This window comes from Ambystoma mexicanum, chromosome 8 (assembly GCF_040938575.1).
Source record: "Ambystoma mexicanum isolate Mex_15411 chromosome 8, UKY_AmexF1_1, whole genome shotgun sequence".
Taxonomy (NCBI): Eukaryota; Metazoa; Chordata; class Amphibia; order Caudata; family Ambystomatidae; genus Ambystoma; species Ambystoma mexicanum.
The window spans coordinates 424,837,400-424,864,095 of NC_090929.1; the positions used below are offsets into that span (position 1 = coordinate 424,837,400).

At 46.4% G+C, this 26,696-nt stretch overlaps 1 protein-coding gene across 1 annotated transcript in view; it reads left to right on the top strand.

The window, feature by feature from the left end:
- The first annotated feature begins 1,431 nt into the window (after positions 1-1,431).
- Positions 1,432-26,696, top strand: part of SRM (spermidine synthase) — a 325,236-nt gene continuing 299,971 nt past the window's right edge. The window contains exon 1 of the mRNA XM_069609940.1: positions 1,432-1,666. Coding sequence (XP_069466041.1) covers positions 1,533-1,666 — 134 coding nt within the window. The 5' untranslated portion in view covers positions 1,432-1,532. The remainder of the gene's footprint in view (positions 1,667-26,696) is intronic.

Sequence of the window (26,696 nt, forward strand, 5' to 3'; positions counted from 1 at the left end):
AAACTTTACGTCTCCCGAGTTCTCGGACGAAATCTCCCTCCCAGGTGCCTCAGAATGCAGACATGTATGGGTTGTAGTGGCAAAAGCAAAAATCAGGCCACCTGTTTATGTACTTATCCGATTCTCTTTTGTGAAATCTCTGCCATGTTAACAGGTGCCCTACTGTCTTGCATTGTCCTATGTCGTTTTGCATAGCTTTCAACCTTTTGTGTCGTCAGGGTGCGTGAAAACACCAGATAATTTTTTTTGGGGTGGCTGTGAGCGCCTTGAAGTGTATAGGCGTGTAGGGAACTGACACCCGCCAAAGGTGCGAGTTCTGGGCAGGTTCGGACTTAGCGGCAGCAGCACCCAGGGCTGGGTAAAAAAGAATTGGCGCCCCAGGGCTGGGTAAAAAAGAATTGGCGCCCCACTCCCCCCCCCTGTCAACAGGGGGAGGGAGGGTTAGGAACGCCACATTTTTTTGTAACTCCCCGCTCCGGCACCTGGCAGAGAGTTAATCACTGGAATAGGACGCTAATGCTGATACATGAGCGTCCTATTCCAGTGAAAACGGCCTCACTCCAGCATCAGAGCAGGGAGGTACTCATCTGAATAGGATGCACCTATTGTTATTTAATGCGCCCATGGCGGCGGGGCCATTTAATAACAAAAGGACGCCTGCCCTGCCTTCTCCCACTAAGTGAGCTTGGGAGAGACCTTGGCAGGGGGCTTATGGCGCCCCGGGCGGCCACCCAGCCCGCTCTAAGGCCGGCCTTGTTTTGTGGGCTATATGTTGTGTCCGGCTAGTAACTTGCAAATCTAAACTGTGAACCCGGAGTATGAAGTAGTTGAAATGTGGAGGGCTTTACAGCTTCCGTTCCATCACTTGGAAGCCCACGGCTGCCTCAATTTATGGTACATCAAGTATAGAATGTTGCCTCTCTACTTATTTATTAGAACTCTGCGGTGCCTACTTTTATAGTCCTCGTATCATTGCCCCTTTGTCAAGTATACTTACTGCACAATTATAAGTCTGTGACTCACTGCCAGTCCTCCTATGTCCAATTTGATTGGGTCCAGCACTTCTGTGTGGGAGAGGGGAACTTCGCTCGTACTGCCGCACTGGGGAACCTTTGAAATGTTTCCCAGAGTTGGCTCCAAGTCCCCGCTGCCGACCGCGCCAGGACAGTATGGAAAGTAATTGTAAAGTTTCCCGCAGGCTGGAGCAGTAGTGTCGTACTGCATTTAAATGAAAAACTCTCCGCGCTAGAATTTTCTCTTACGTAGGGCGCCGCCTGGTGGAGGAGGAGCTAAGGCCAGTCCTGTCTTGTGCCCACGTGGGCAAGCTTCATCCTGCGGCTGGATCTCCCTACTGTAGTGGCTTTGTTGTCCCGCCTTCTCCTAGCCTTTCTTGATTTGATTGGCCACCTCAGGGCTTGGGCCTATCTCCATTGGCTGGTCGGATATTCAGCACCCGCGGCAGCTGCTGTGAGGCGGGCAGCGCTGGCCCTGCTTCTCTGCCATTCTGATAGCGAGCCCCTCTTCCCACCGCAATGGAGCCCCCCATTAGGGACGGTTGGTTCCGAGAAACCAGCAGCCTTTGGCCAGGGCAAGCGCTGGCTCTGGAGGTGGAGGAAGTTCTGTACCAGCGCAGGTCCGCCTATCAGGACATTCTGCTCTTCAAGAGGTAATATGCGCATGCGTGACCATAGTACGGATTAGAGATATAGTACAGATGATTATTTCTCTCCGGGGATCAAACTGCGCATGCGCGAGCACGATAAGTACTGTACATTCCTTGCCAACATAGTTAGTTCGCGTTATGAGGCCGTGCCCATGTTTTTCATTCACTGACCATGTCTGTGTGTTTCTTCGCTTTACGTGGTCCGCAGAGCTCCAGGCCGTGTACTGCTCATGGGTCCACTAGATTTACCAGTTTGTACAAATATTCCAGACCTTGAATCGGATTGGGATGTTTACTATACCGGAATATGAGATCGGGGCAAAGGAGGTTCCATGCTACAGATCTCCCTTTCCTGCTTGATTACATTGCCCTTTGCTGCTTTTTCCTTTGCATCATGGGACTTGCAGTGCCACATTTATAATTGCAAAATAATATTCACGTGTTATAGAATGGAAACAATAAAAACCAAGTCTGTATGTTGTGAAGTTACGTAGTAAATGATGACACAGAAGCCATTGTCACACTCCCAAGCGTTTAGGCATTATTGTAGTGCAGCAAAACATGAAGGAACATGGGGTCATCACGGTTAGGATCCAAAGCAGCATTAAGCTTTGTTTGGTCATGCTGCCCCAATATGATGTGACCGTATTCGACCAGGTATATTATTGTTTGTTCTGGGCACCTGTTGTAGTCCAGCTGGCAATTCTTGCAACCCAAGGGTTCAACCCCGGATCCTGTGAACTTTATGTGTTTCTTCTTGCTTGTTCTTTTCAACTCACTAAGTAAGTCTCGGGGGAATCACAGTAAGGTCCAATCCGGAAACCACCATTAACCATCCATCATTTCACAGACTTGCATTCTCCAGTGTGGCCAGAGGCATGGCTAGATTATTTATTTATTTATTTATTGTTTGCTTGTTGGGTGCTATACTGTTTCAAAGCACCCAAAGGCCAGGTAGGGAGCGCGGATGGGATATACATTAAAAACACAGTATCAAAGAGCAGGGGGGCGGGGAGAGGGTAGAAGGGACAAACCTACTATGCCTTGTGAGTATTCAGAACATGCCTTTTGAGTATTCAGATCGTGCAGGGAAGAGGGGGTAAGTGTTTGGCAGTCCAAGTTTGTAGGTGAGCCACAGATGAAGTGGTAGGAATGTTGAGTGGTACACGGACTGGGGCCGCGGTAGGTGTAAGTGTGAACCCCCAGGGTGGAGGGTGTGCAAATGCAAGTGTTGTGGATAGACAGGAGTTGGGAAGATTGATGTGGGAGGTCAGGGCCCCGAGGATGCATAAGGGCCCAGGACACAGATCATAGCAACTGTGGGATTGGCAGAGGAGAGAAGACGGGAAGGAGGAGGAAAAGAGTTAAATCTTAAGGAGCTTCCGGAATTTGAGAAGATGTTGCTCAAGGCGCAGGTGGAGGGGGAGGCTATTCCATAGGAGGGAGCCCGCTGAGGAAAGTGAACGACCACCTACTCTCTGTTTAGCAAAACACTTTACACACCAAGAGTTGGTTTCCAAGGAACGTAGTGGTCTAGAAGGAGAGTATTTAGTGAGATGAAGTTGAAGATAGTGTGGTCCCTGGTCCCAGACAGCATGATGCAGAGGGATTTGAATTTAATCCGTGCAGCAACCTGGAGTCAGTGAAGTCTTTATAGTGCAGGAGAGATGCTTAAGCCAAAGATAAGTCTCGCTGTCCTATTCTGGATTAGCTGGAAGGGTCTCAGAGTCGAATATGGAAGAGTCAGGAGGAGGCTATTGCAGTAGCTAAGCCTAGAGAGAACCAGGGCTTGAGTCACATTGAGCCTCTGAGGGTAAGTGAGAAAAGGTAAAATTCCTTCGAGAAGGAAGAGCTGAAAGTGGGACTTCTTGGCAATGTCCTGAGTGTGAGGGAGGAAGGAGAGAGCGGAGTCAGAAGATGACTCCAAGGTTTCTGGCTTCAGTTCAAGGCGCAGGGGGAGAACCCAAGGAGGAAGGCCAGAGTGAGGGGAAGAAGGAGAGAGCAGGGGTCCCGATGGGAAGGATCTCAGTTTTACAGGCGTTGAGGCAGAAATCGTTGGAGGTGCACCAGGACTGGATGGCAGATAGGCATTCCAGGATGATGGAGAGCACAAGAGGGGAAACATGCGAGAGGGAACAACAAGAGGGGTTGTTGCGGGGAAACATGCGAGAGGTTTTAATTAACAGGCTTGTTTTCGATTCAGGACAAAATAGGAGAAAATAAAGGAATTAAACTGCATTTTTCAAGCTCCAGAACAGGTTATTCCTGCTGGCTAAGCGAAGACCTTCCCCCAAATGGAGCCACCATAAACTTCCAGGACACATGCCTGATAATTACTAGGTTTGAAAACTTTGAAAAAGTGCTCTGTGTCATCTGCGTGACACTGGAAGTTATAGGAAAAGGAGGCGATGAGGCGTGCAAGGTGGATGTTAAAGAGCCATGGGGAGAGTATAGAGCCCTGGGGGACACCACAGGTGGAGAGGGAGGAGAGGATAAAGTGGCCAGGATGACTTGGGACGAGCGGTTAGTGAGGAAAGAGGCCAGATAGTCCAGTGCCCGTTCTGAGATACCAAGGATATTATGAAGCCTTTGTATGAGGATGGAATGGTTGTGTCAAAGGCAGAGGCGAGATCGAGAAGGATAAGGACAGCTGAGGAGTTGGGAGTCCAGAGATGCAAGCAGTTCTTCACGGGTGTTCAGAAGAGCAGTTTCCGTGCCTCTGGATGCTCGGAATCCAGAGGGATGATTGTGGAGACCACCAAGTTCAGTGTGTGAGTTGAGTTGGGGCAAGGCCAGCTTCTGAAGCAGCTTCCCCAGGAAGGGGGTGATGGAAAAAGGGCAGTAGCTGGCAGGGCAGGTAGGGTCTGAAGATGTTTTTTTTCAGGAGTGTGTGCACAAGGGAGTGCTTAAGGGGGAGGGGAAAGATTGAGTGGCAAAAGAGTGATTGCAGAAATCAGCGGGTGCATGGGCAAGAGAGCTGAAGTTACACTTGATGGTCCTGGATGAGCAAGGGGAGAACTGTTTAGAAGAGACCTTCATGGAATCGGACAACTCTGGTTACTTCTTTAGGTGTGACAGAGGAAAAGGAGGAGAAGGAGGAAGGGGGAGGGACGGGGTGGATGGAGGTGAGGGAGTGTAGGATGGGTTATGAGGGAGTGTAGAAAGGGTTGTCAGGATGTCCTGAGTTTTGGTGTCAAAGTGTGAGGCCAGTGCATTGCAGAAGACCTGGGAGGAGAAGACTGTGGAAGGGTTGGCTACTCCCCTGCAGATCTTGAAAAGTTCAGCTGTGTTGTTAGAAGCGCCAGAGACCTGTGCCTGTATGTGGGCTCTTTTCTTTGCATGGATAGCAAGTCTGTATTGCCTTTGGAGCAAGCCGTTTTGTCAGAGGATGAGCCTGAGGATAGCCACTTCCGTTCTGCCGCCCTGCACTTTCGTTTCAGGGCTGCGAGTTCGGTGTCGTACCAGGTGTTACGCTTAGAGGCAATTTTCAGGCGGATCCTCATGACTGGGGCAAGAATGTCAAGAGTGTTGGTGATGGACCGGTGGAGGTTGCTGAGGGCAGAGTCTGAGGTAGAGTCAGAGGTGCGGGGGTGAAGGTGGAGGCGAAGACAGCTGCAGTCACTTTTTTTTTTTTGATGGGCGGATGTTAGGGAACGAGGTTGGTGGGACTTTAAGGGGGGGCCAACGGGGACCCAGGTGGGTGGAGAGGAGAGGATGGTCTGTCCAGGAGCGAGGGGTGACTAGTGGGGGGGGAGAGAGGGAGAGGTCATAGTGTATGAGGGCATCCAGAGTGTGTCCAGCTGAGTGGGTTGGCCCAGAAGGGAGAATGGAGAGGGAAGGCGAGGTGCAGAGGTCGGTGAAAAGAATGGATGCAGAGCCAGGGGAGTCCAGTTGAATGTTGAAGTCACCCAGGAGGAGGAGTTTAGAGGTGGAGGAAAGTTAGGAAAAGCAGAAGTCAGCCCATTCAGAGAGGAACAGGGTGGTGCATCCTGGAGGACGGTAAATGGTAGCAATGGTCAGGCTGGAGATGGGAGAGATGACCAACTTGCAAACCAGGCTTTCAAAAGAAGAATAGGACTGGGTAGGTAAGATGGAAGCAGGAACCCACTCGGGGAAGATTAAGGCAACCCCCCCTGCCAGTGTGGTGAAGAGAAGTCTTGGAAATGATCTTGAAGCCGTCAAGGAGGAGGGAGTCAAAGGGAGTGACTGAGCTGGCATTGAACCGAGTCTTGGTAAGAGCGAGAATGTCAAGGCCAATGTCTTTTAGAAGGAGACAGATGTCAGAGGAGTGTTTGTTGGCTGAGCGGGCGTTAAGAGTTGCCATGTGGAGGGTGTCCTTGCATTTGAAGGTTTGCTGAGGTGGAGTACAGGGGTGTGGTACACCAGTCAAAGGAGGGAGGGAGAGAGCAGATGTGGGGGATGCAGGAGAAGGAAGTTAATGAGAGAATGCAGGATACAGTCAAAGAGAAGGAGGTTGGGTTGTGGACCCTGAACCAGGATGGTGCCAGTGTGATGGACATTAACGAAGCAATGTGACGATGAGAAACCGGCCAAGAGGACTTCCCACTTGGTGCCACCGTTAATGGAAGAGAAAGTGGAAGGAGAGAGAGTAGAGATGGGGGGGGGGGGTCCATGGATCTGTTGAGGGGACAGGGAAGAGGATATCAGTGAAAACCTCTCTAGAGGAAGTGCTGACATATGTGTCTGCAATGGGAAGTCCAGGGTTTGCACTCCAGATGTCTTTTTTTTGTGCTTCTTACCGAACTTCGAGAGAGAGTGGGGATAGGTGATAGTGTAGCAGTTAGAGAATATAGGCGAAATGGTACGAGCCATAGGTTGGCAGAGGTTTAGACAGGGAATGAAGGAGGGGTGGCTGCACAGCATAGTTCCAGCTAAACTCACCAGGAGGCCTAGTAGATGAGGTCAGAAAGGAATAAGTGCAAACCAGAAGGAATAGAATGACATCAGATAAGTGGTACAGAAATGTATGAACTATACACACCTAAATTCGATTTTGAAAACTGAGGCAATAAAAACTATTTGTAAGGTGTTTCTCCTTGTTAGTCTAGGGATGATTGAGCAGCAACCTGTGGGAGACCTGAGAATAGGAGTCTTAACGCCTTACTGCACACATATATGCATAAAAATTGAAAACCCAGGGGGACGGTGGATGGACCCTCATACAGGCCTGGAGTTGGTCAGCCCAGATGACTGACAGCTATACCGGTGTCCCTGGTTAAATAAACAGGCACAGCCTTATTTCTTATAACCAGTGAGAGCTGCTTTTGTTTATGTAATTGAAATCTGTCAAACCAATCCTCAGTACACTTGAGTAATATTACATCACTGTGCTCCTAACAGAGGCGCTCTCTGCTAGTACTTGAAAGAAACAATACTTAATCATTCTCCTCCCTTCCCTTTCGGCATAAATAATTACACTTTAGTTACCATAATATTGAAACCGGTCCTGTGGATACACCTGAGAACAAGTACTTTCACATTTGGTAAATAAATAATTCAATAGACGAGTGAGGTCAACTGAGACCAAGTGCATTCACAGTTGGTAAATAAATAATTAAATAACTCAGTGGAATCGCATTTAGATCCAGTGCCTTCACATTGGGTAAATAAATAATGAAATAGATCAGTGGGGCCATCTCAGAACCAGTGCATTCACAGTTGGCAAATAAATAATTAAATAACTCAGGGGAATCACACTTAGATCCAGTGCCTTCACATTGGGTAAATAAATAATGAAATAGAACAGTGGGGTCACCTGAGAACCAGTCTATTCACAGTTGGTAAATAAATAATGACATAGATCAGAGGGATCACCTTTAGATCCAATGCTTTCACATTTGGTAATTAAATAATAAACTTGGTCGGACCAGCGTCTCCTCACTACCGTTGACGGCAGACTGCCACCGGGACGTACAACACTGAACACAAAAATCCACCACTCGTTCTGTCAGGCCACACCGGCCGCAATTCATCTCTAAACTGCGTTAGTTGCGCCACCTTGGATAGGCCCTAGCAGAATCTTCAGAATCCCCACCGAGCTGGCTAAGCGCCCAGAGCAGGACTGCATAAATCACTAACACCAGTGCGGCTATACCCTAAGGTAATTGGAACAGTACCAAACATACCATGCAGACCAAAACGGGCCTCTGCAAGATAAGCAGGACGATTCCAATACCCAAATGAACACACCCTCTCAGGGCACCACTGGGCCTTACACACTGTGTCCCCTGGGTCGGCCAAATCCACCTTTTCTGTTAACCGTGTTATCTCATCCCCACAGCCTGCCGAGCGACTGATAGTTAACAGCCTCTCAGCACCACCGGCACAGTTGTGGACAATCTTGCCTTACGGCTGATCACCGCCCACATGTTTCCCGAACGCCGGCACACACGGCACGGTGTCTCTTTCTCACTCTGTCCCTTCCATACTTGACTACTACGACACAGCGCATGACCCGACTCCGCTCTCTCTCTTTCGAGCAGTGGCGGGCAGGGCGTAGCACTCGCCGAGTGCTCCTTCAGATAATGTAACCCTGCATGCTCTCTCGACCCCGGGTGGGGGAGAGAGAAATGCGGGCCCAGACAGGCAGACGGGCATCCCTGACACAACTGAGGACCTGGGTGCCCTCTGCTACAGTCTGGAACTCCCTTCTCTGTGCGTCTCACCCGGGGCTCTCCCCTAGACGATCCACTTGGGGCTCTTAAGCTCCCCAGGGACTTTCCACTTGTTTCTGCCAGCAGGGGGGCTCGCGCCAGTCTTGAGGTGAAATTACCTCACAGACAGCCCCGCTCCCCCTGCTGGTGGAACCTACCATGTCTCTACTGACAAACTCTGTGCGCCAGAAACAAGCTGCAACGTGAAACTGACAACAAGAAGGGAAGAAGGACAAACGGGCCCGGCAAACAACACGTGACACATAGCCCATGCACACACAGAAACCCACAGGAAATGCGCGTTTACAAATGCAATGTTACTCGGATATAAAACTAAACAGGCAAAGCAGATGGTGCACAGATCTAATGCTAAACACTGCTAAATTAGATTTAAATGGAGGCAGCAAAACAATTCAAAGCAGATGGAGCACAGAGCTAATGCTAAATACAGCTAAATTTGATTTTAAAATGGTGGCAGAAAAACAATGCAAAGCAGATAGTGCATAGATCTAATGCTAAACACAGCTAAATTCGATTTTAAAATGGAGGCAGCCAAACAATGCAAAGCAGATGGCGCATAGATCTAATGCTAAACACAGCTAAATTCGATTTAACCGCTCCAGGTTGCCACCGACGAGCCGGCTCGTCGGTTTTGGCACTCTGCTTTGCTCGATCCCTGCAACGCTGGGATCGAGCAAAACTGTAATCCAACCCCCAGGCTATGTGAGGGGGAGGTACCCCCTCACTGCCAGGGGGCTGGATTACCTTCATGCACGTCGGCGTGAAAGTCATTTTCACCGCAGCAGCCATTTCGGGCTGCTGCGGTGAAAACAGAAGGTGAGTGATCACCTTTCTCCGCCTCGATTTCCGGCTGTCGATCAATTTTCATGTCCCGATGAAAAAGGTACCTCACATGTGTGGGTGCACCTACCGGGGGTGCAAAAGGAAAAGGGTAACCCGCTGGTAACCCCAAGCCTTTCGCCACAGCACAATTTGTTCATGTGGGCAACCTACAGATTTGGGCCTACGGTGTCAAAGCCAGCAAGGAACACAGGGAACCCCATGCATTTCCCAAAAGAGGACACCCGTGGGAATGCACAGAGGTCTGACTTGCGCAAAGCGGCCCAGAATTTATTACCCAGAACCCCAGACAAAGTGAACATTGTGTTTTTCCCCACCAAATATCACACTTTGTCGGGGATTGTGGCTAATAAAAACTGGGGCAATTTGCGCAAGGCAGACCTCTGTGGATTCCCACGGGTGTCCTCTTTTGGGAGATGCATGGGGTTCTCTGTTTTCCTTGCTGGCTTCGACACCCTAAGCCCAAATCTGTAGGTTGTCCACATGAACAAAATGGTCAGTGGCGAAAGGCTTGGGGTTACCAGTGGGTTACCCTTTTCCTTTTGCGCCCCCCGGTAGGTGCACCCACACATGTGAGGTACCGTTTTCATCGGGACACCTGTGGGAACGCGGGACGGTAGGCCATGTGTTGTTGGGGGCGTGTTTCGATGGGTGAGTCGAGCGAAATGCGCGGAAAATGCGTTTTTTCCCCCCACATTTCGGACTTGGCGGGGGTGTCTGGGTAATAAATTCTGGGGCGATTTGCGCAAATCATACCTCTGCGGATTCCCACTGGTGTCCTCTTTTCGGAAATGCATGGGGTCCCTGTTTTCCTTGGTGGCTTGGACACCCGAGGCCCATATCTGTATGGTGTGACGGTCGGCAGAGAGTCTGAAATTCCGGTCTGAAAACAGACTTGGGGTTACTTGTGTTTTAGGCTTTCCCCTTGGCGCCCAGGTAGGTGCATCCGCACATGTGAGGTACATTTTCATCGGGACACCCGTGGGAATGCGGGACGGTAGGCCATGGGTTGTTGGGGGCGTGTTTCGATGGGTGAGCCGAACGAAATGTGCAGAATATGCGTTTTCTTTTCCCCACATTTCGGACTTTGCGGGGGTTTCTGGGTAATAAATTCTGGGGATATTTGCGCAGATCATACCTCTGCGGATTCCCACTGGTGTCCTCTTTTCGGAAATGCATGGTGTCCCTGTTTTCCTTGGTGGCTTGGACACCCGAGGCCCATATCTGTATGGTGTGACGGTCGGCAGAGAGTCTGAAATTCCGGTCTGAAAACAGACTTGGGGTTACTTGTGTTTTAGGCTTTCCCCTTGGCGCCCAGGTAGGTGCCCCAACACATGTGAGGTACCGTTTTCATCGGGACAACTGTGGGAATGCGGGAAGGTATAATATTTGTTGTGTTTGTGTGGTTTTCATAACGTTTTGACCCATTTGCTGGTGCCCTTTGTCACACAACCCTTTCATTTCCCAAATGTGACCTACATTTATTCGCTGCTTTAGCCACCATACACTTTTGTAACCTGCACAAATCACCTACCCTTGAAAAGGTCTGCCTGTGCGCTTTCAAAAAATGTATGCTTGCCGTTCCTCACCACATTGGTTTTCCCGATTTACACATGCTAGGTGCATCTGTTCAGGCCGTGAGCGTACAACTCCTGTGTACCATGGCTCAGTGTTTGGCTTGTGGTAATGCTTGTTTTGTAAAACACTACAAAAAATGTGTGCTCTGCTAACTGCAAGAGTCGGAGGAATGTAGCAGAGCATTGCTTTTCTCAAAATTCATAGAAGCCATTGCCATACCAAGCCAACCATGTCCAACACATACCTTTTTTTTCTGTCATTTTCCCGCTTTCCCCCCAATCTTTGGCAGTTTCCCCTACCTACTTGTTGCCTGACCTACTCAAATCACCCCTTCCTAAACTTGGAATACTGTCTACTTTTCAGAAATATATGCCTTTCTGTCCTCCAATTCGGCTTTTCTACCCTTTTCTTCCATTCCGTCCATGCATGTGCAATTGCCAAAAATGGCCAAAATCGCCTACCTCTCACAAAACGGTTGATAACCACATCAAAATATTTTTTTTTCATTTCCACTCAACCTGTTTTTGAAAGCCAGGAAATTGGGGAACTTAGCACAGCAAACCATTTTTTCCTAGCTCTTACAAGGAAAAAAATCACAGGCTTCTTTGTACATCCTTTTATTGGCATTTATTGAAAAAAAACAAAATCTTTGCCCTTTTTGCTTATTGTCTCTCACCCCCCTGCAGCAACCTAGGATTCCTGGGTGGCGTTACGACCGCCTACATGTGGGAAAAAAAGGAGCCAAGTTTGGCCGAGATATCTCATGTAACAAAAAAGTTACAAGTCATTGAATGGCCACATACCGAAATCACCAAAAAAGGCCCTGCACTGGGGAGAAATACCCATGGCACTTAAAAGGTTAAAATGGAGGCCGCCAAACAATGCAAAGCAAATGGTGTACAGATCTAATGCTAAACACAGCTAAATTTGATGGCTCTGGGGCCGCTATAGCGTCAGGTCTTTTGGTTGTAGCCCCGGATAGAAGCTCAGGGGCTACAACCAAAAGGCTAGCTAGGCCAAAGTGCCGACATTTGCGTTGCACTGCATCTTTTCTAGACCTATCGGCACCCCTGAGTGTGGTCGAAACACGTGTTGGCTTTGTGTAGATCTGACATTAAAATACGGAATATTTAGAAGCTATTTGTGTTAATTTGACATTGAATTCTCAAGATATGTTTATTTAAATGTACTAAGACCAACCCTGGTTTGGAGATAATCACAGAACTTAATAAAAGAGAGATAAGGAGCGCGTGGATAATAGTTTAGTAATATACCTCGCTCCCATAAAAAGAAGATAATGTTTCGTTGTAACTAAATGTAGAAACCCATCTAGGTGAAGTCTGCAATTTGAGATGTAATGTAAGGAGGTTAAAACTAATATCATCCAATGTGTTAGCCAGAGGGTAGATTAGAACATAGAGTTCTCTTCTTAATAGGGAAATAGCCTTTTTTCTTTAATCACGGATGAACTGGGGTAACTTTAATGTCCTTTGGTAGGAAATTCCCAGCTGCAGAGCAAGGGTGGAGACCGCCAAGCCTCTCCATTTCTTATTTGAGTAGGTAAGGACCACCGGAATCCGACTAAAAGTTGATCTGAAATTCGCATTCGTAGTGTGATTTTAAGATTTTGGATTCCTGGAATTTGGACCATTTCAATGAAGCACTTTGAAGATGATGCACAGTGTTTTAAACACAATTCTACCTACAGGGAGCCAGTGCAGGGATTGGATAGCAGGGGCATGTTTTCCTTGCCATCACAGTGAAACGAGGTCAGGGCAGCTGCTTTTTCCACCCTGTGAAGTCTAGCAATGAGGTACGCTGCAGCACCTAGTTACAGGCTATTGGCATAGTCTAATTTGGACATCACACAGCAGTAAATATGATGAAGAAAGCCAAGAAATAAAAATTCTTCAAAGGTCGTTCAGGAGGCCAAATGCTTAACTACCACTGTAAAATGTGGTCAAATGAAGATCGGGGCCTGTATTCTTTTTCCACATTGTTTCTTTTGTACTTTTGGGCTGACAGTGTGAACTAATCTATCTCGAAGCTTTGTGTCTATTTTGAAGGCGTGCCTTGGTCTCTCGAGATTCATGCTCTTGACATTTAGAATATGCCAGCCTGTTTGATATTTGTTTTTATCGAAGGGGGAATAAGTGAACATGCAGGTCAGCTGTTTGGTCTTCACTACGTGAATGGAGGGTGTCTGTGTGCTGCTGGTATGCTTTGGTCACGGTCTTTGGAGGTGCTAACTCCAATATGCTTGAAAAGTATATTGAGTCAGGGTGAACAGTTCCTAAAATACTGCAAAAATTGCTAAATGTGGGATTTTCTCTTAATGCCAGTGGTTGTTAACTCCATAAGAGTAATAAACAGCTCCTATCGGTTGCATTTGTTTTTGTATATCGCAGTCTGCATTTGTGAATCTTGTGTCGATAATGTGTATACGAGTCCATTTGCTTGTTGATCTGTAATGTTACGCCATATCTCCTCTATACACACGATCGGGAAAACTTTATATAAATTCATCAACCTAAAGAAATGCAGGGTTAAAAATTTTGCTGGTAGCTATTTAGCTCCTGCTTCTACCCTTTTGGCTGCCCGACCAACTGGTGCTTTAAAACATGCATATGTGACATTACCTTTTGAGTGTTTGAACATTTAAATAAAAAAGAATAAGCACATATTTAAATGTAATTGATCACACTGTGACGAATCCAGGGAGTTCCTCCCCTCTCCCCAAAGGGAAGCCACCCCCTTTAGGACTTGGGAGGGGAGCCCGCTAAGCAACACCCCCTAGGTGAGTGGGTAAGCGGGATCCCACTGGAGGTGACACCCCTCTCCCCCCCCCCCATCCTAACCCTCTTGTAGGAACGGCAATCCATAGATAGGGATATGTGTTACCCTCCCTTGTCACACGAATCCCAGAAGTTAGTTGGTTATGTGGGGATTGAGAAATGTAATGAGCTTTTACATATTTGTAACTAAGCATGGTGTGGTTTCTGACCCTCTTCAGGTACTGTACTTCAATTGACTCAGAGAACGAACCATAAGCCATCCCCTTTGCTATAGCAGAGAGGAAGAGCCCAGCCGGGTTGTTGGAAAGCTGGAGAGAGACAGGAGAACATTCCTAGAAGGCATGTCTTGCTGCGAGGAGACAACACTAGATGTGGTGCTTGGAACCGTGGAGGAGCCCAAAGAATACTCGGCCGACAAGCTGCAGCAGGCAAGAGACATACCCGGAGCAGGCAGTCCAGCAGAAGGAGCTGGAGTCACCAGACCGAGAGTTGCAGAGCCGCTGCAGAGAACCCACTAGAGCCGGGTGGGAAGGGTGCACCCGCTCCATCAGAGCGTAAGGAGAGCGACTGGGCAAAACTTTGCAGGTTCCTGACACGCCAGACTGGAGGAGCACAGCCTGAAGGAAAAAGGTACGTAGTTGCTCGGGTTAGTCGGTTGCTGGGCGGTACGGTCGAAGAAGACCCCAAGACGGGTTGAGAGCCAAACGACCCCAATTCGGGGCAAAAGACACCCAGCCCTGAGGTGAGTTAGAGAGAGAGAGCAACCCCAACATGGGGCGTAAAACCTGAGACCCCAGGGAGGGGTAATACCGGCATGGCTGGAGAGGACATTGCTGTAATCTTTTTGATACAAAACCCAGAGACTATTTACCTATTCCAAGGGTATCTGGCACCCAGAACTGGTACTAAGTAAACAACCATGCCAAAAGCCATGAAAAAGCGAGAACAGACTTTGACTTTAATAGAACTTTCTTTTCAACACGGGAGTGGTGAAAGCGACAATTATATTGACTGAAGGGGACCATGGAGACCTTGTGAAGAAAAGACCAAATGGGGTCAGAAGCCACCCACTGTTCAATGTTTGGGCAAGAAGCCATTTCTTACATCCTGACGAGCACGTGTTTGAGTTCTCTGTTTCCTTTAGGATATGGCATACATTGTTAGGGACAGAGAGGAGTCTTTCTAATAAACAGAGTCACACAAAATGCCATCTTGTCCATCCCCTGATTCTGGCTTACCACAATACATATTCGGTAAAAAATTAAAGCGTGCATCATATGTGGAAGTTATATTTTTAGTGCACGTTGCACTTGCTCCTGCCTACTGGGTGATGCCTAACACCCAGGATCTGGTTTTAACTCCTGCTCATCGCATGTTAATTTTGAACCCTGAAACAGACTCCTTATTTTGGGGGATAAAAGGCAGCAATACAAATAAATGGCAATCTCATTCCAACATTTTAATAGTTCTTTCTAAATAAACACACATTTAGATTGAATGCATACCCGATGACTAGGAAATGGACAAAACTCCAAGCTCTGGAGGCACTCCCCATTAGTTGAGAATAAAACCCTACTCACCAACTCTGCTAACAAATACAAGAAAGAAATAATCCAAACGAAAAAAAATACGTTTAATGAGAGAATTAGCAAAGCCAACTCTAATTCTAAAGAACTCTTCTCCATCCTCCAGGAAATGGAAAACCCAATAGCTCCCACGGACAATGTCCCCAAGGACAAACAATGGTGCGCTAGCATCCAGAATGCATTAGCAAACAAATTAATAACTCTACAGTCCAAAATTGCAAAGAAAAAAGCTACCCTGAGCTCCACAGGAACTCAGACCACCCCTCTGACAGACACACCAAGTAAAGATGTACCAAGCAGCTGCAAACCTTTTAGTTTCACCAACATTTCCATACTGGAAACTGTAAAGGTTATTTTATCTCTGAAACCTTCGAACTGCCAGGGCGACAGTTGCCCAGCACAAGTAATTAAAGACGCAGCTAGAGATTTAGCAGCCTTCATCTCTAAGCTAATCAATGCCTTCTTTAGATCAAGCACTGTGTCCTCCAACCTCAAAGAATCATGGGTACTGCCTCTCCTCAAAAAGCAGACCCTTGACCCAGCTATCCCCACTAACTATAGGCCCATTACTACAGTCCCGTTCCTTCTTAAAATCATTGACAGAGTAGCCTACCTCCAGATCCAAAACTACTTGGAGACGAACCAACTACTAGGATCACGCCAATCTGGATTCAGACCACAACATGGTACTCAAATGGCCTTAATTGACCTGAAGACACAAATCGACGAGTTGAAGGATAAAGGTAAAACAGCTATGCTCTTCCTCCTCGATTTATCGGCGGCCTTCGACCTGGTTGACCATGCAGTGTTATGTAAGCATCTAGCGTCTGCCGCCCATTTCTCAAAGAAGGGAAGCTAAAGCCTGGGTACAATTTTTCCTAGCCAACCATACGATGAGTGTTCTCCCCCTTAGCTTCAGCGGACCCAATACATTGTGGCGTTCCACAAGGTTCATGTGTCTCTCCCACAATGTACAATATCTTCACTAAACCACTCTTCGATAAACTTGACAGATTGCGGGTAACTTATACAAATTACGCGGACGACACGCAGATCCTCATACCACTATCTGGCAACTTTGTCGCAGACTCAGCTCTAATGAACAAGATTTACCTTCTCATTCAGGCATGGATGGCCTCCCACGGCCTCTGCCTGAATGACGACAAAACAGAGATAATGATCCTGGGCTCCGACTCCAACCTCAAAAAACTCAACCCTAGCTACACGGCCTTTAATATAGATGGCAACATAATCAAGATGGTAACCGAGGTAAAAACACTAGGTTTCTACCTTGATTCCACATTTTCTCTAAAAAAAACAAGTCAACACTCTGGCCTCATCCACAGCCTACACCTGCAAATTAATCAGGGCCTGTAGACCCTACCTCTCCAAAACTAACTGTATCACGCTAGCCAACGCCTTAATAATGTCTAAATTTGATTATTGCAACGCCCTATATGCAGGCACCAATAAAACCATCATAAACAAAATGCAAATACTACAGAACAATGCTCTTAGAGCTGCCTTGGACATACCCCGAAGAGAGCATGTATCTAATATCAGGAAAGACCACCACTGGCTAAAAATCAGTGACAGAATATTCCTCAAGATGCTCTCTATCACCTACAAAGGACTGAACAATACCGCACCACCATATATCTCGGCTAGACTGACCAGAAAATCTACCAGCCACCACACCCGAGCCTCTAACCAACTTCTGCTAGAGACCCCCAGATTCAGACTCACAAAATCGGGCGGTGCTAGTTTCCCGGTTAGAGCTGCCTGTGCCTGGAAAGCACTGCACTCCCTTCTGCACTAAGAGATGACCAGCTCTACTCTAGATTCAGATGTAAAGTGAAAACTTGGCTCTGGTCTAAAGACACCTACCAAATTGTTCCCCGGCTCTAGACACTGGATTTCTGCATGTAAATAATTTGAAACCTGGACTACCTTGAAACTTGTACTATAGACTAGTGTGATCTGATGTACTGAGCTCTTATACTTGTACTGTAAAGACCGTAATAACATGTAATGCATTCACTGTATGTAACCAAGCTTAAGTTTTCTTGTTACCGCTGTGCCCGGCTACCCCAGGGTTTTGAGCGCATTATCAAATAATAAACTAAACTAAACTAAAACATGCATTCAATATCGGTCTCATGTACTTTAAGACGGTGCTAACTCGCACATGGGTATTTTTCAAACATGCTCAATAACCTGAACATTAGGTTGTGTCACAGTGTGCTGAAATAAGTTTCAATGTCTGGCCTCAATAGACTTGGTATTATAACGTTGAATAACTGACTTGTGCTTAACAATCATTTGCTTGATACTTATTCCTTGAAATAATTGAACATGGTCACAGCCAGTCCAAACCGTGAAACCCCTTCTACATATCTTATCCGCCGATTGCCACCCTGCAGCCAGTGTGTACTCTTCAATATTCATGAAGACGCTTGCATACCCAGGAGCTAAACAAAAGCCTATTGGCGTTCCCTCCTGCTGTGTACGATGAAGCCAAAACAAGTTATGGATAAACGCTGCTTTAAGCTGTGGCCCGATGCACATCTGCTCAATATGACTGCAGTGGATTTTTCAAAAGATTACTGCATGCAAACTTGAAAACTTTTCTGAGTAAAACAAATCTGCTAGGTTGTTAGGAACATGTTCAGGCATCATAGCCATAATTTATTTTTGAATCCATTTCCATCCTGAGTTTGACTAAAGGGTGGAAATGTTTTGTGTGCAGTAGTGGAGCATACTCCTAGCTGACCATGCTGTTGGCAATCCTAATACTCATACTGTACAGTTTTTAATAATACAGAAAAGGGTCAAACATTCCCTTTTTGTGTATTAAATTGGAATGCTGCTGCCTTTTTCACCTGCTTGCTTTACATGCCCCGGATATTTTCTTGTTTAACATTAAGCTTCCTGTGACTAAAGGGGAAAAATGTCTGGCTTTTTTAAAAAAAAAAATTTTTTTTTTTTTACAACGTTAACAATTAGAAGGTAGAATTAATATGTGAAGGAACTCGGCACCCCTGCTTTGGCAGCATTTACTACATGTGATATTCCGCAGGAAAATTACATGATATAAATACCTCTTAACCTATAATTTGTTGTGCGGTAGAAACGTGTGATATTTCAAATTCCAGCAGTTTTTAGCGTTTCTGCCAGACTCGTAATGTGAGCATAGTACTCTTATTCCTATGGGGTGGTTGAGTCCCCAACATTGGCTTGAGATTCTGAATTTTCAGTGAACATTTCATGAGCAAAGGAGAACATGCCACTTCTGCTTTCACATCCCTCATGCCACAATCTTCCTGCTCCCTGGATACATACCTTTCTACCTCCACTTCGTTTTTATCATGCACATTTTGTAAGGTACTTTCTCACAGCTCACTCTTCAGAGCTCCAGGGCTACCAAGATGGATTTATATTCTGTTATGAAGACCATTAACCTGACATTGCCCTAAGACTCTTAATTGGGAACAACACCTCCAGGTTCTGTGTTACAACTTAGTACTTTTTCCAATACTTTAAAGTGACCATTGTTGTCTCTGGACACCATTGAGTCATGAACCGTTTTATGTCTTTGTTCATAAGGCAACCCCACTGCATCCTATACAGCCTTCTTCTGCTTCACTATGTTACGCTTCAAATTCCACCCTGGCCATGTGGCTGAATATTCAAGAAGGATTGGAGGCTGCACTGAGTAGGATTTAAAGAAAGGCACTTAAATTCTTACATTGTATTAACTAATATCGTGGAAGTAATGTTCTCTCTGGTGCTCAATTGCAAAGTGAGTACACCCAAATGCTCACTACAAGTACATTCACAAAAGAATGTAAGCTGTCAAGAACGCTCCTGCACACAGAATTACCTATAGCACAGCGAGTAGAGCGCTCGATTTGACATCTGTGCAGAGCCTGCCGACACAGGTTGGAATCTCGGCAGGGCCAAACTCAGGCTTTCATCCTTCCGAGCTCGATAAATGAGCACCACACCGTGGGTGATCATAAGGGTTGGTAGCGATATATACATGCAAACTATTATTATAAAGCCAACAAGAAGTTGGCGTCCTCACATATAAAGAAAACACTTTGGTATGTCTAAGAAAAGATTTGTATCTAGAAATTTGTGAACTCTTGTTTAATACAAGTGCTAGACATTAATATAATATACAATATTTCATGTTTAATGCAACAAAGTAATTAATAGAATAATAGAGGATAAACCACCCCATAAGGAAACGCACCCTAACACCTATTTAACACCCCATTGCAAGAATTAAAACTGTTGACCCTACACGCTTCAGGACCAAGTCCTATCTTCAGGGGGTAATCCTTGCCAAGTTTCTGGAGAAATCTAAACAGGGATACTTAGTGTGATCAAGAAATTCATCAACTCTCAAATGCCCAACTCTCTGTGGTTTGTCATTTTTGTAACATTTCAACACAACCTTCTTAAAGGTAATACACTCATTTCCCAGTCCCAACACAGGTATATGTGTCCCTATCATATAGTGCCTGTAGTCGGAGTCTATCTGTAAATATCAAAATCTGCCAATTACAATAGATAATGCCTATCCAAGTAGATACAAATTAGGACCAATAAAGAAGCCAAGAAAATGTTTTGACATACCTGCTCAATAACAAGCAATACACATAGTCACAGTAATATGCTGCCTGTGGCTTGCAGCCAGCTGTATCTTTAACACTTGTGGGAGGTAAGCACCTCTTAGCCTATTGGGTATTGGGCCTGTAATTATAAAAATAAGGGTAGTAAGTGAAGGCGAGCGTCCCCAGACAGCACAACCCTCCCCGCAATGAGAGGCAAGAATGGACTCTCCCACAACTGGGAATAAGGCTAAGACCAAGTGCGGGTGAGCTTATGGGAAGCTTTATCTAAGTAAAAATAGGGCATCCAAAGAACTCTGCAAGCTCCGAGAGCGCTCTGTCTGACAATTGCAAAGACGGGCGTTTTATTTACAAAAAGTGTCATAGGCATCTACACACTATAGGGGGCACATGTACATGGGGATTGGGTGGCGTCGACTAGCTATATGTGCAGCCGTGATACGTCTCTCCGTGGTTGGTGGACACCGCCGGGTGCCAACGTGGGGTGGGCAGGTCAGCGGGGCTCATCTAGGAGGCGCTGTCCGGTCAGGCTTGGTCAGTGTCATTGATGGACGTCTTTCTTGGCTTTCTGCCCTAAGGGCCAGGCACACCCCATTCATTTAATGCTGCAATGTCAGTTGTCCTGTAAATCCTACAATAGGTTATTTTACAGGTTAATAAAACACAGAAGGAATGCGCATTAGGTGGGGTACTTTGGCGATACATCAATACAGGGTTGCTGTTATCCTGTTGACTAGGTATCATAGGCCACGGGGTCGGGTCCCAGGGCATGGGATAAGCTGTCCAGGCTTTGGGTCTCGTTAGAAGTCATGACGGATGCTTTTACACAATGTTGGTGCAATATTAGGTGTCTTCTTTTACAAGAGTCATTAATCTGGGGTGAACTGATGGGTCGTGGGACCTATGAGGGGGCACCTCTGGCCTCTGGTTATGGCCGGATTTTGCTGCTGGGCTGTAAATAATTCAGGTGGCTGTTCGTGGCCATGTGAGCTGCGGGGTAATCATGAATGCCTGAAACGGCTAGGTGAGGCGGTGTCGCTCGGGCCTTTGCTTTCTCTGACAGGCTTCAATGGGAAGGGAGGAGAGGTGGCCTTGGATATGCCCACAATGATAGTCTTCTAGCAAACTGTAAAACAAAGGGATTCACATAATATAAAATGGCTAAGGGGTCACACATCTTTAGCATTTACAGCAGTAGTTATTCATTTCAGAATTCGTTACCCTATAGTGACTAATGGAGTTGTAGATATAGTTATTTGCAATATTAGCAGTTTTAGCATCACACTGTAAACATGATACTCGAGGTAGCATTAGGGTTGGTGGAGCACACAGGAGCAACAGACCAACACGGTTGACAGCAGTAATACACATTAAACCTGTACATTTGCACTTGATAGCATTCTATGTATCTTGAGCTCACAATACTGTCGCACTTGTGTTCCTTTGCACTGTAGCAGCATCAGGGTAGTCATGACATAAGGACTTGGTATCATTCGCTTTACATTACCCCTAGAGAGGCACATCGTAGGAGGCCAGGGACCCTGAGTGTATTGTGCATACTGAGGGGGTTTGGATATTGTGACCATGTGGTCGCACAATGACACATTCTTCGGTTCGTACAGGGTTTGTAGATTTTTGACACGGAAGTCGTGCACAAGGGAAATAATTGAAATGCAATATATATGCATATATGTATTGAGCAGTTTCCTGGTGTGGGTTTAAGGCTTTTGTTTCATCGAGGGCGGTTTACAGTTATTTTCCAAGCCAGCCCCGCTGCCCGGGTCACGCTGAGGATAATGATGCACTGCGGAAGGTGAAAGATACAGTGTTTGCTCTAAAACTAGCTCATGTCCGACTGGTCGTGGGAATGGGCTTTCAGCGGATCTGCCAGAGAGCGGAGGCAACAGGGTAGACAAGGACTCTCTAAAGGTGGGGGCCGTGCTGCAGCGCACAAGGAGTCATGTCTTAAGATGGCGTTCTGGTTTTCAAAATGGTTTCTTGGGCCTAGCCTAATACAGTATGTTTAGTCGATGTGTCGGCCAGTGGCCCACCCACAACCTGGGCCCTGGTGGCAGGGGGGGCCCCTGATGAGTCATGGACATCACAAGGAGGGGACTGCAGGGGAGGGGGGTCTCTTTGACCTGTCCTCCCATACATTTCCCCCCTTTGTTACTTAAGTAACGAATACCGTAACTCCCCCATCCGCTCACATTCTTTTTCATCAGCCACAGGCTCATCCCATGCTGGGGTGCCCTTTATTGGCATCCAAGCCATGCACACCCCCCTCAGGCTTTCCCCCCTTCTAGCATATTCGTCTGGGGTACAAGTTAGATATATACAATCCCTAGTTCCCTCCAAGTTTACCCACACCTCCTCATACCATTCCAGTTCCCGGGGCTCTCTAATTGTTGTGTGCCATAATCTATCTACTATATCCCTATTGCGGTATACCGGCACTATCTGGTATTTAGGCCCCGGCTCTTCACGTGTTTGCACTTGAGCTTCCTGCATAGCTTGTACTGTTGTGCCTCGAGCATTGCCCATTGTCACCATCATCAATGTACCATTTGGTACTGCGCCTGCACAGCATCGAAGGCCCATCTGGCACACACAAAAAATTAGAAGTAAAAACACTACTGTTGGCATTAGTAGTTAACAGTCAATCCCAGCCATGATGGGACCCAGGAGAAGAGGTTATCGAACCACGTGCTTGCTTCTGTCCCGCCTTCTGTTTTCATTCTTTCTCCTAGGTTGTGCACTGCTGCGATCACGTGGGACAATGTACCATTATCAGCGTCTTCAGAAGGTACGAAAGTGCAGCATGCACTTCCAATTTATCGTCAAACACCTCCGTCCATTGCTGTTAATAGGTCCAGGACATACCTATTTTGCATTGTCATTAGCTGCAGGGCTCTCAATTCTACCTTGAACACGTTGAAACCTTCCTCTGTATCCTTTGCCAACTGGATCAGCTCCCAGCGTGTTATTTGGAGCCACTTAGCATTTGCCCGTGCCTGGATGCGTGGAATGAGTGATGCGAAGAAGGTCTCTGCAGAGCTAAACAATCGATATCTGTCTGGGATCTGTGCCAACAGCTCTGAAGATGCCTTGGATATGTAATTAGATGATCGTCTGTTTTGGGACAGCATTTCCTCCTTGTTGCCAGAGGACAATACATACATCTGCGGTTCTTCTGTCGGTTAGGCCTTATTTTCACGGGGCGCTTCTTGCCCCTTCCTGCCCCCGCTGATGTGGCTCTCTGGTATCACCATTAGCGCTGAATGTAGTGTGGCCAGTGAGCGACTGCCGCTCCATGATTGCGGGAGATGCAAGTATGCCTGGCGGCCACACACCCAGTAGGTGTCCATGAGTGCTGCTGTCCCCCTCCTCATGTCTGGGATGGTGAGAGTCCTGTTGCAATCTTTGTTTACCCCCCATTGCGGTCGTTCCTTCCCCCTGGAAGCATAGTCCATATGTTATTTATTTCTGCAGTTTGAACGGTTTTTCAATGGCAGTCACCCACGTTAACTTTGTGATGTGCTCTTTCCAGATGGGTGTACATGTTCTTTCGATCCACTGCATTTTTTCAGGTGACACTCCCCGCAGTGCCTCCGCTTTACATGTGACTTCTTCGTCTTTCCATCGGTTGTCTGTGAATAATGTCCCTTTTATTACAAAAAATGGTTCTTTCAGGCTTATTACTCCTTCCACTTTCGGGTAGCATGTTTTTCTGTTCTGCAGCATGCTAAAAGTTATTTCGTGTGCCTGAAAGGTGTTCTTAATTCTACACAGCGTAAGATGAAGGAGACATTGGGCATTTATTAGAGGCAATTCTTTTGGTAGCAACACCTTGGGTGTTCCTGAGGCATGGGGGATAAGAGAGCAGACATAGCATCTTTCATTTGTAGTTTGTTTAGCAGTCGCGCTCATGTCTGCATACCATTTATTAGTCTGGTGAGGGTGTCTTGGGTCTTCCATCTGATCTAAGCCCAGACCATAATACTCGTCATACTTCCTACTTCCCACCTCCCTTTTCCTCCTATTCCTTCTAAGATATCTCGCAGCTTCATGGGCGATGTATGCTCTATACCCCCCTTTTCCTGCATCCCCTTCTGTCCATTCATCATACAGAGATGCAAACTTTTATGCCATCTTTTTGTTCTCTTCGGTTGTTCTATGATGTTAGGTATTGGCTGCTGTAGGGGTGGTTACTTGTGTGGACAGGGTAGTGGGGGTATTATAAAGCCACGATATGACAGAAGGGTTGCGGTCATTTAGACTGAGGGCATTGTAGTTAGAGACATTTGGCAGGGGACTTATGCTAGCATTTATTTCAGCACTGCTTTTCTTGGAATAGTTGGTTGTTTTGGGCGGTTTCGTGTTATACCCCCACACAAGCTGGTATCCGTTCCATACCAAAAAATCACATTCTTTTGCATTTTCAGTGGTTATATTTTCATTTGCAATATTACTTCTGTTCCCCCCCTCCCCCCTCATTCATCTTGACAGAGATGAATGCTATGAACCAATATGTGCTTATACCAAACAGTATCACAAAAAATAATACGGTACACACAGTCAATCCACATTCATACGAATATCTACAACTTTCTACTATAGCATTTCTATATCTCGTTATTCTATTGCTCTCCGTTGCGGGCTGCCCGTTTGTTGCCATGGTTGTTCCTATTTGAAACATAAAAGTGCATTAAGTATATACATGTAAACATTTTCATTTTGTACAGTAGCCACCATACAATTATAATGTGAGATAGAGGGAGAGAGAGGGGATGGGTGTAGGGAGAACAAGAGAGAACGATGCATAGTCTCATTCATTTTTAATCACTTTTTCCATTTTTCACTTCATCCCTTAATGTTATTCATTTATTTCTTTCTCGTACCTGTAAATCAATTTCTTTGTTAGCATATTAATATACCTGGTACACTTATTTTTAGTTGTACCTTTCTCATTTAACGTTTCATTTGTTATTGTTTGCTGTTGTCTGCGCCTCCTCATCCACTTCCTCTTCAACATTATTGTAGGCCCTTCGTACGTCTGTTAAATGTATCCAGTACCTCAGCCCTTTAACTTTCACTGCTTTGGGAGTACAAAAAACTACCTCGTATGGGCCATGGAATCTTGGGGCACTCCATCTGCGCACAAAGCTTTAACATAAATAAAATGCCCTGGCATTAATTGTCCTTGGGGGCCCTGTTCCACAAATGACACAGTTTGGTTTCCCTCTTCTCTTGTAAATGGCAGTGACAATTGTCTTGATATTGCACGCGCTGCTCTAGTCAGTTTATTCAGATAATCAGTAAACTCATCTCCTAATATCGTAGCGCTTCTGTGTGCATCTGAGTGTCTATGCAGCAGAGAATGTGCTGTGTGCATTCTTCTCCCCGTCACAATCTCGTGCGGGGACAAGTGGTGGTCCTTACTTGGCTGGTTTCTCAACTCGAATAGCGCAAGGGGCAAGCAATACACCCAGTTCTTTTTGAGTGAGAAGCATAGTTTGGAGAATCTTCCTTTTAACAGGCCGTTGATCTTCTCGACAACGCCATTGCTTTGAGGGTGATAAATTGAGCAAAGCTTGTGTTTTTTCCCCAATAACGCAGTAACTTCCTTGAACAGTTCATTCACAAAATGAGTGCCATTGTCTGAGCAAATCACGCCGCAAATTCCCCAGCGCGGGAATACTTCCCTCACTAGGAACTTTGCTGCGCACTTAGCATCTGGACGTGCACATGGACCAGCCTCAACCCATCTTAAAAATGGACATACAACTACTATCATGTAGCGTGCCCCATTACACCTTTCCCCCATGTCTGCGTAGTCAATGTGTAGTTCCCGGAAGGGCCCTGTTGTCTTTGGAATTGTCCCTCTGAGTGTCCGTAATGTCATCCCAGAATTGTATATTTGACACGTTGTGCACTCCATTGCTAACTTTGATATATGTTCCTGGAGCCCTGGCACGAACCAATCTTCCTGTATCTCTGCTCCTATGTGTTGTTTGGCATTGTGTGTTGGAAAGTGCAATTGCTGGTACGCTACCTCCATCAGTTTAATGGGCATCACCACTTTACCTGTGTTATTTTGGCGCCATAGTAAATCTGTTGCCGACTGGCTGCAACCTTTTTTTTCCCACAATGCCTTTTCTTCATTACTTGCTTCTTCCTGTAACTCTAGTATTTGTGATCTGGTCATGGCATTGAACCCTTCTGGTAGTTCCTCACTCGCTTGTTGCTGCAACATGTACTCACCTGCAATTTCCTTTTGGAAATATGACGCCTCCTTGGCGGCAGCGTCCGCTGCCGCGTTTCCCAAAGATACAATATCTGTATTGGACGTATGTGCTTGGCACTTGACGATTGCCACCATTGAAGGTTCTTCAAGTGCCTCAATTAATTCCTGTAGCAACTCGGCATGTTGTACTGGGGTCCCATCCGTCCTGCGAAACACTCTCCGCCCCCACCGGGCCAGACCACTGTGTACCGTTGTAGTCATGTATGCTGAATCTGTGTATATTGTGACTGCGCATCCCTTAGCTGCACGCAAGGCTTCAATTGGGGCAACAAGCTCTGCTGCTTGTGCGGAAAAGTGTGATGGTAGGCGATATTGTACTAGCACTTCGTACTCACCTTCCTCTAGTCTGACCACCGCCATTCCTACATGATTTTCACCTGTGTCCATGTCAATTGATGCTGATCCATCTACAAAGTACACCTCTCCTTCTGTTAGGGCATTTTCACTTACCACCGTGCCCTCACCCTCTTCTCCTGTGTATGTTGCACAATCGTGTTTTTGCATGTCTTCTACTGTACATGGCTCTGTGATGAATGTTGCTGGATTTACTGTTCTACACCTCACTATCTGAATGTTAGCGCTGGATAATATT